Source organism: Hemiscyllium ocellatum, chromosome 37 (genome assembly GCF_020745735.1).
Source record: "Hemiscyllium ocellatum isolate sHemOce1 chromosome 37, sHemOce1.pat.X.cur, whole genome shotgun sequence".
NCBI lineage: Eukaryota > Metazoa > Chordata > Chondrichthyes > Orectolobiformes > Hemiscylliidae > Hemiscyllium > Hemiscyllium ocellatum.
This window is the reverse complement of record NC_083437.1, coordinates 37,154,570-37,163,899: the sequence shown is the minus strand read 5'-3', so window position 1 is coordinate 37,163,899 and position 9,330 is coordinate 37,154,570. Positions and strand designations below refer to the sequence as shown.

Here is a 9,330-nt window from a genome sequence, read left to right as displayed (position 1 = left end):
TTTCACAGAGTTATAGTGACTATGATGTATACTGAACCCAGTCCCCAAAACTTAACTGTAAACCTAACCTTAAGTACAATACTAAGTTTAATATTAATCCTAATCATAGTCCCAGCCCTAATTAATGTTAAATTCATCCAACAATCTTATCCGTAGCTTCAACTCTAACCATAACCCCGATAAATAGCCTCAGCAGGAAATTAATCCATAACCCTAACCTCAAATGCTAAAATCAGAATTAAAAAATAACATTTGGCAGTTCAGTTATTGCTTTGATTTTACTTTGCTGCTTCTTAATGTATCTCCATTTCTCCTGAGGACAGTCACTCTTGAAGGGAATTAATTCCACATTTTATTTTGTTTATCTTCCATGTGTCAATATGCTGGTTTAACCAATGAATATTGCTATGTCATCAAAATAAGAGCAGGGATGAGAGTCATGCATAATTTTATCCAAAACTGGTGTTTGCACACTCCCTAACAGGATTTACCAGACGGACACATCTCTCACTACTTTAATCTACTATGACTGCTATGGGCTGAGCCAAGTATCACCCATGATCTGGAATCTCCTCCCTCACCCTTTCTTCTCTCCAACTTTCAGGCACTGTCCAGGTTTTTGGCTACAGGTGTAATCAAATTTCCAGTTTCTCTCTCTCTTTTTGACTAGACACTTTACATCTGTCTGGTTCTGATGGCTTTCTCCGTTGGAGAACTGGTTTCTCACCCCCACATATGGGACCAGTTCAGAGATGTGCAAAGTCCCGCACTGTCAGCCAGTGTACGGGTTTGACGGAGTCGACCTGCCCCTGGTTCAGTTTCCTGGAGATTGAATGGACGTCAACAGAACCTGCAAGGCTTTCAAGGTCGATTGGGGTGGGGGGGGGGGGGGGGAGGTTAGATGGTTAATTGTGCAACGCTGACTGGTGGTAGTCTAATGAGGGCCAGTGCTCCCAATTGGCTTTGAGGCCCCTCCTCACCTGCCCACTAGCCTGGCCACAAGTTGTCCTGTGGCAGTGGGATGAGTTTTTCCCCAGAATGGTGACCTTGCAGCTTTTATAAAAGGCCATTCTTTAATCTAAATGCTCTAAGGTTGCACTGGGTGGTCTCTGTCTTGAGGCATCTCTTCACTCGGTCTGAATTGCTCCTCATGAGCTGCATGGTCTCCTTTGTCCCTACCACAGCTTGAGGAGTCTACCTGCTGCCTGGCAGTGAATGGTGAACACATCCTTTAGTCACTCAATGGAAAATTCTGGAAAAATCACTGCCAGTTTGTGCTACCAATGAGATAAACATTGGCAGAATACAGATTTTTTTCTTGATACGAACAGAATAAAGCCATTGGTGATTGTTTCCCACATAGTGAGGGTGTGTGGCTGCCATTTGACCCAGAGACTGGAAGTTCAAACCCAAAAGGCAAACCCATTTCCAACTGAATGCTCTTTGTTTGTGCTTTTTTAAATAAACAATAGGATCCCTACAGTGTGCAAGCAGACCATTCAGCCCATCAAGTCCACAATGACCCTCCATAGAGCATCCCACCTAGACCCATTTCCCGATCGTATCCCTGCATTTCCCAAGGCTAACCCACCTAGCTGCCGCATCCCTGGACACTATAGGCAATTTCCCCTGGCCAATCCACCCTGGAGAAGGTGAGGACTGAAGATGCTGGAGATCAGAGCTGAAAAATGTGTTGCTGGAAAAGCGCAGCAGGTCAGGCAGCATCCAAGGAGCAGGAGAATCAACATTTCGGTCCACATCTTTGGACTATGGGAGGAAACCAGAGCACTGTGAGGAAACTCACACAGACACGGAGAGAATGTGCAAACTCCACACAAACAGTCACACAAGGCTGGAATCGAACACTGTTCCCTAGTGCTATGAGGCAGCAGTGCTAACCACTGAGCCACCGTCCCACCCATATCGTTGCTCAACAATGTTTTGGATTCAGTGACCTTTCCACAGAACAATTCTGAGGAAGGGTTACTGGACCCCAAACACTAACCCTGTTTTCTCTCCACCGATGCTGTCAGACCCACTGAGCTTTTCCAGCAATATCTGTTCACGTGGGCAATCAGAGTGTCTGGTGTCTCCATCCCAAGATGCAGTGGGACTGGAAATTCCTCTCAAGATCCTTTTTGTTCTGAGCTGACCAATAGTATTAATAGCAGAAGGGATGAAATGATAGATTCTGAAGTGCACACCCCTGCATAAAGTCATTCTAACTCCCAAGTACTTCTCACAAAATGATCACCTGACAAACACTGTGCTCTGAAACAAACAAGCCAATTCAGTTACAACATGCTCTGGTGAACAGTAACGCTGGTCCCACTGCACAGGGGCTGCACACACTGAGTTTGTACAGTCAAGTCAGCCCTAACACAAGCTTATAGCAAAAGCATTCTTCCCTTGTTCGTTTACCTGTGAGGCATTTTGGGTGTTGCATTTATCTGGGAAACATAAGACCTTTGACCCACCTGACAGGTTTGACTCAGGTTTGAGTCTTCTTGTCCCCACCCATTGGAGTCATTCAGTTTAAAGCGGAAACTGGCGAGGAGTTAAAACACACTCACTCTCACACACAGGCAGCAAGTGATTGGCACCAGGCTATCCATCAGCTTGTATTTGGATATTGGGCTTTGGGAGCCACTGTTGGCTCGCCTTCTCGGTTGGAATGGGCAACATTTTATCCTGTATTACAAAGAAGGAACGCCGATTGAGGAAACCCACGAACAAGTCGAGAGATCAATGGTACGTAGAGTTAACGTGTAGTGTTTACAGCAGAACTTTCAGCTGTATCAAAACAGAGCTGTGAAAAATCCTCGACTAGTCATGCTAAAACAGTCAAACATTTACAATGGTGACATGCACATTATCAGTTGAAGTAGGGGGTGACTGTTAATGCAGACTGAAAGTTTCAACACTGTGAGCAGCTTAGATTTTAACTGCTTCAGTCTAACAAGAACCGCAAGCTGTCACTCGGTTAAATAAGTTCCATTTGAAATGAGAGCAGAATGTGCAAAGTAACCTATGAATGGCAGGGAGTGACAGGACTGTAACTTAATCCACATGGAGTATAACAGCACACCTTGTGTGAAACACACCCAGAAATTGCGACAGAAACTCCGGCAGGATCTCTGCAACGACAGAGTCCAGCACCACTCTTTATTAAGTCGGTTTCTCTCTTCCCCCCCCCCTGTCTCCACAGAGTTTCTGCAGCAGTTTGTGTTTTTGTTTTGTTTTTGTGTGTGTTTCAGCTTTCCAGCATTCGCGATGCTTTGTTTTATTTTACACCATGAATAGACACAGCTGCGTGCTGGTGTCTAACTCAACCATGAGGTGTATTGTCCCTTAATCGAGTATTGCAACATGCACTTTATGTTCGACGGCTGAACGGGTGTGTGAAAATAGGACGCAGAAAGAGGCGGCTGAATCTGTTAACCGTTGCATTGCCTGTAGAAATTAAAGGGGTAGTTTTCTACAAAAACACCGCTTTGTTTATTTTACCCCCCAATTCCATGTGATGGTTGCTTTGTGTAATCATCACTCAGAAGTTTTTGTGACATCATTCGGTTCATTTTTATAACATTTGATGTGGGAGAGATTGCAGGTTGCAGTTTTCTCAGAATGCCAGGCCATGTTATTGAAAGATACAAGATTCTAAGGGGACTTGACTGGAAACAACAAATGCTGGGGATTACAGCGGGTCAGACAGCGTCCATGGGGAGGGAGCAGGGACAGGCCAGTAACTCTCCCACAAAGGGAAATCAAAGACTAGAGGGTGTAATCTCAGAATATGTTTAAGGCAGAGATGAATTTTTTTTTCTCTCATCTAGTTGTTAGTCTGTGGATTTTTTTTAACTGCAGAGGGTTGTTGAGGCTGGGTCAATGAACATGTTCAAGGCTGAGATAGATTTTTAATCAGGAAAGGGAATTATAAGTTTGGGTGTAAAAGCTGGAGAGTGGAGTGGAGGATTACTAGATCAGCCATGATCATTGACTGGCAGAATGGAGTCGACAGGCCGAATGGCCTACTCTACTCTGTCTCATGGTTCCAAGTACAGGGCTTTAAAGAAAGAAGGTTCTCTGATGTGTGACTGAGGGACAATTAGAGCTGAAAGTGTGTTGCTAGAAAAGCGCGGCAGGTCAGGCAGCATCCAAGGAGCAGGAGAGTCGATGTTTCGGGCATGAGCCCTTCTTCATAACATCGACCCTCCTGCTCCTTGGATGCTGCCTGACCTGCTGCGTTTTTCCAGCAACACATTTTCAGTTCTGATCTCCAGCATCTGCAGTCCTCACTTCCTCCTTGAGGGACAATTAGCATATATTGCAATGCTCTGATCGTAATCACATTTTTCACATTATTATTTCATTTATTTTCACAATTTTATGTTAATAGAGTAACATTCAGATTCCCATTGCCAATTTCATTTCTTATTTAGAGTTTTCCTCCTCATGTATTTATCATCCAACTGTAAATTATTCTGACCCATGTAATGCTGGTCTCTTTGCAATGTGTTCAAGGTCTCATGGGTCAGGTGTTCAATTAATATTGAGTGAAAGTCATATATGACCATTCATTCATTTAATTTCTACACACACTTAATACCTTCAGATTTGTAGTGTAGGAGTCCATTCTACTTATAGTGCTAGACTGGCCTTTTTTATAAGAATAGTTAACTTCATTTCTGACCCTTTCTCCATAACCTTTCACATTGATATTCTAAAAGTATTCACCTACATCTGAAATGAACACTGTCGGGAACTCTGCTTCCACCAGTTTGGATCAGGCACCTTGATTCCTAGCAGCTGTTTCAATTCAAAATAGAATGACTCGATATCTTTGCCTTCATCGTTTAGTGATATTTTGTTCACTGTTACACAGACCTCAGAAACCCTATTTGTCTTATCCAAGCCCCTCAGAACTGGTGCTAATAATTATAGAATCCCATACTGTATGGAAGCAGACCATTCAACCTGTCGAAGAGCATCCCATCCCTCCCACCCTATAACCCTGCATATTCCACAGCTAATCCACCTGGTCTGCCCATCCCTGGCCAATCCACCTATCCTGCACATCTTTCGACTATAGGGGGAAACTGGAGCACCTGGAGGAAACTCACACAGACACAGAGAGAATGTGCAAACTCCACGCAGACAGTTGCCTGAGGATTGAATTGAACCTGAGTTCCTAGTGCTGTGAGGCAGCAGTGCTAACCGCTATGTCACCCTTATAGGCTGTTCTTTGATAAAGACTATTCTTTTTTGTTCTGCTGTTTCTTTATTTGTTAAAAACTCTATTGTGTGCTGTTTGCAGGTGGCTATGTGAAATGGCTACAGTGAACTTACTGTTATTGTATTAACATCATTGACCTTCATTATCCACGAGTTGGCAATCCTGAAAAGCTGCTGCATAGAGTCATAGATATGTACAGCACGGAAACAGATCATTCAGTCCAACTCATCCATGCTGACCAGATATCCCAACCAATCAAGTCCCATTTGCCAGCACCCAGCCTATATACGTCTCAACCCTCCCTATTCATATACCCATCCAGAAGCCTTTTAAATGCTGTAATTGTATCGGTCTCCACCACTTCCTCTGGCAGCTCATTACATACACCTACCACCCTCTGTGTGAAAAAGTTGTCCCTTAGGTCCCTTTTTATATCTTTCCCCTCTCACCCTAAACCTATGCCCTCTAGTTCTGGACTCCCCCGCTCCAGGAAAAAGGCTTTGTCTATTTACCCTATCCATGCCCCTCATAATTTTATAAACCTCTGAGGTAACCCCTCAGCCTCTGACACTCCAGGGAAAACAGCCCCAGCCTATTCTGCCTCTCCCTATAGCTCAAACCCTCCAACCCTGGCAACATCCTTGCATGGGGCCATGAAGTCTTCACAGTGCCATCCCTACTATTTCCGAGGCTAAGAGGGGCAAGGGGATCAGAAAATCCTAGTAGAGGCAAATAACCTTCAGTACTCTACAAGGGTGACATGCCATGTTGTTATTGATGGTTATTGATGGTGACATGCCATGTTGTTATTGATGGTTTGTCTTACCTTGGCTCCATCCTCTTTCCCTTTAGGACACGTTCTTCCCACCTGCATCCGTGAAACCAACTACACCTTCCATCTCTTTAGGAGCTTCCAGTTCCCTGGGTCCCAGCACTTTCTCTTCATTATGGACATGCAGTCCTTATACACGTCCATAAGGACGGCTTCCAGGGTCTCCACTTCTTCCTGTCCAACAGACCCATCCAGTCCCTCTCCACCAACACCCTCCTCCGCCTTGCCCTCAATAACTTTTCCTTCAACTTTTCCATTTCCTCCAAATCCAGGGGTTGGCCATGGCCATTCGGATGAACCCCAACTACAACTCCTCTTTGTCGGCCATGTTGAACAGTCCCTCTTCAGTATCTACGTAGGCACCATGCACCAACTCTCCTGCAGTTACATCGATGACTGACTGACTGACTGCATCAGAGCAGTGTCCTAAACCCAGGCTGAACTAGAGCAGTTCACCGTCTTCATCCACAATTCCCACCCTGCCCTCAAATTCATTTGGTCCATCTCGGATACCTCCCTCCCCTTTCTCGACCTCACCATTTCCAACTCCAGTGACCGATTCCAGACAGACGTTTATTACAAGCTTTCAGACTCCCATGACTACCTGGACTACACCACCTCCCACTCAATATTCTGCAAGAACTCCATAACAATCTCCCAGTTCTTCTGCCTCTGCCACATCTGCTCGGACGAGGAGACATTCCACTTCCGAGCATCCCAGATGTCCACCTATTTTGAACAATGTGCTTTTCCTCCCTCCGTTATTCCGACAGCCCTCCACCACACACCCTCCAGTCCTGTTCCACTGCTTTAAACCACCATCCCCTCCCAACACAATAAGGAGAGAGAACCCTCTGTCCCCACCTATCACCCACCAGTGTCCCCATCAAATGCATCATCCTTAAACGCTAACTCCAACTAGACTCCACCACCAAGAACATCTTCCCCTCCCCCACCCTTCTCTGCCTTCCACAAGGACCGCTCCCTTCGACAGTACTTGGTTTGTGCCACTCTCCCCACTGAACTTGCCCCCAAACTCTCAGATACCTTTTCATGTAACCAGAAAAGATGCAAAACCTGCTGGTAGACCACCTCCCTCACCTCTGAGGGCCCCAACCAGTCCTTCCAGGTGAGACAGAGGTTCATTTGCTTCTCTTCTAACCTAGTTTACTGGTGCTCCCAATGTAGGGAAGACCACATCGGGGAGACCGAATGTAAGCTTAGGGAATGGTTCACCGAGCATCGCAGCTGGGCCCACAGGAGCTGACCGGATCTCCCAGTCACCACCCATTTCAATTCCCCCAACCACTCCCTGTCCGACATGACCATCCTTGGCCTCCTCCAATGCCACAATGAACCACACCGCAAATTGGAGGAATAGCACTTCATCCTCCGCCTGGGTAGCCTACAGCCCAAAGGACTCAATATCGAGTTCTCTAATTTCAAATAACCTCCCTCCCCCTTCCCTGATTTTCTTCCCAGCCCGTTCCCCCTCCCTTCCACTCCTCCCTGCCACCAACTGGAGTCATTCCTCCCATTGACCAACCAGGTTGTACCCTCTACCTGCCTTCATGTATCCCCACTTTACCACCCTGCCCCGCCATACCCTATATCTGCAGCTCCGCCCATATCCACCCCAGACCTGAAGAAGGGTTACACCCAAAAACATTGACTTCTCCACCTCCTGATGCTGCCTGGCTTGCTGTGTTCTTCCAGCCTCCTGCTTGTCTACATTGGATTCCAGCATCTGCAGGATGTTTTGTCTCTAATTGAGGGTTTGTCAGCAGCCAATAACAGGGTCTCTGTGGGAAATGGAAAGATGCTACGTTGAAACACCAAGGAGTATGCTTTAGATCTGGACAACTTTGGGCACATTTCCTGTTATATGCTCATGCCAACTCTTCCAACATATCCTCCACCTGGCACCTCCAAATCTTTCAACAAGGTTAGTAGGTGGAGAAAGATATAGTGCTCCATTTGTGCCAAATTTACTGAAGTGTCCATTCACTGGCACAATAATCCCTCACCTAGATAAGCTCCAAGTACACAAGTTTCTTTGTTAGTTTAACAAAGGGACCATTGGTGTGAAGTGTGACTTAATATCCTTCAGCACAAATTTCCCTCATGCTTCTTACACATGCTGATACGTATCTACAATTCAGTCATTCCTCAAAACAAATATACCTTCATTACAGTTCCTCTCTGTCACACAGGGAACAACCAACACGGGAGATTTATGCCAAGGTACAGAAGAAGCCAGCAACTGAGCTGAAGGAAGCCGATCCCATCCCAAAGGCGAAAACACATTTAGTGCAGGTAAGCTCCTATTTGTTCCCATGCTAACAAACATGATTCCTGAAGAAGGGCTTATGCCCGAAATGTTGAGTCTCCTGTTCCTTGGATGCTGCCTGACCTGCTGCGCTTTTCCAGCAACACATTTTCAACAAACATAACATGCAGCTTTAAAAGGTGGGTGTACCACAACAGAAGCATGCATGTGCAATATAACAAATCTCACCGACTGGGTCACTCTTCATCCATTCATCGATTCTTGTGCTTCCAGTGAAGAGAAAGACTTGCATTTGTTTGGCACCTTTTGTAATTTCTTGACATTCCAAAGCATATGACAGCCAATGAGGTAATTGTTTTGAAGAGTAGGCATTGTTGGAGACATGAGCCCACACCAGAATGTGAGTTTATAAGCTAGGCTAATACTTTAGTGCAATGCGCCAGGAGAGCTGCATTGTCAGAGATGTTGCCTTTGGATTAGACTAAGGTTTTGTCTGAAAGTCAAGTGGAAGTTGAAGATCCTCTAGCACTAGTTTGAGAAGAAAAAGCAAGGGGTTTTGATGGAATAAATTTTGAGAAACTGTTTCCACTGATGGCGGGGTCAATGGTGAGTGGGAATGTAAATTAACTAGTAAATTAGAGAAGGTGAAGTTGAGATTTTTTTTTGTAAACTGTTAATTGTTCTGGTTGGAGTCAGATTGAAATGGTGATGAAAAAATATTCAATTCCAACTTTCAGTACAGAATTATGTGAATACTTAATTGCAGGGCAGCAGAGAGAGATCATAGGCAGTGGGGATAATAGGATGTCCCTTCATAGGAGCAATAGGCCTATGGTCTATTTTTGTTCTGTCTGGTTTAATGATTTTCCTGAGAGCCACAGCCAAGCTGCTCCGCTCAACAACTCGCTCCGAGCAGATCACCTCATTCACTCCATTTTGGGAACATTACTGGCTCACCTGCCAAGGCATGAG

At 45.3% G+C, this 9,330-nt stretch overlaps 1 protein-coding gene across 2 annotated transcripts in view; it reads left to right on the top strand.

Annotated features, from left to right (window-relative positions):
- The first annotated feature begins 2,561 nt into the window (after positions 1–2,561).
- The window catches only part of plekhn1 (pleckstrin homology domain containing, family N member 1), a 59,090-nt gene continuing 52,321 nt past the window's right edge, over positions 2,562–9,330 (top strand). For both annotated transcript variants that reach the window (XM_060852079.1, XM_060852080.1), the window contains exons 1-2: positions 2,562–2,751; positions 8,282–8,384. In XM_060852079.1, the coding sequence (XP_060708062.1) occupies positions 2,675–2,751; positions 8,282–8,384 (180 nt within the window). In that variant the 5' untranslated portion in view covers positions 2,562–2,674. The remainder of the gene's footprint in view (positions 2,752–8,281; positions 8,385–9,330) is intronic.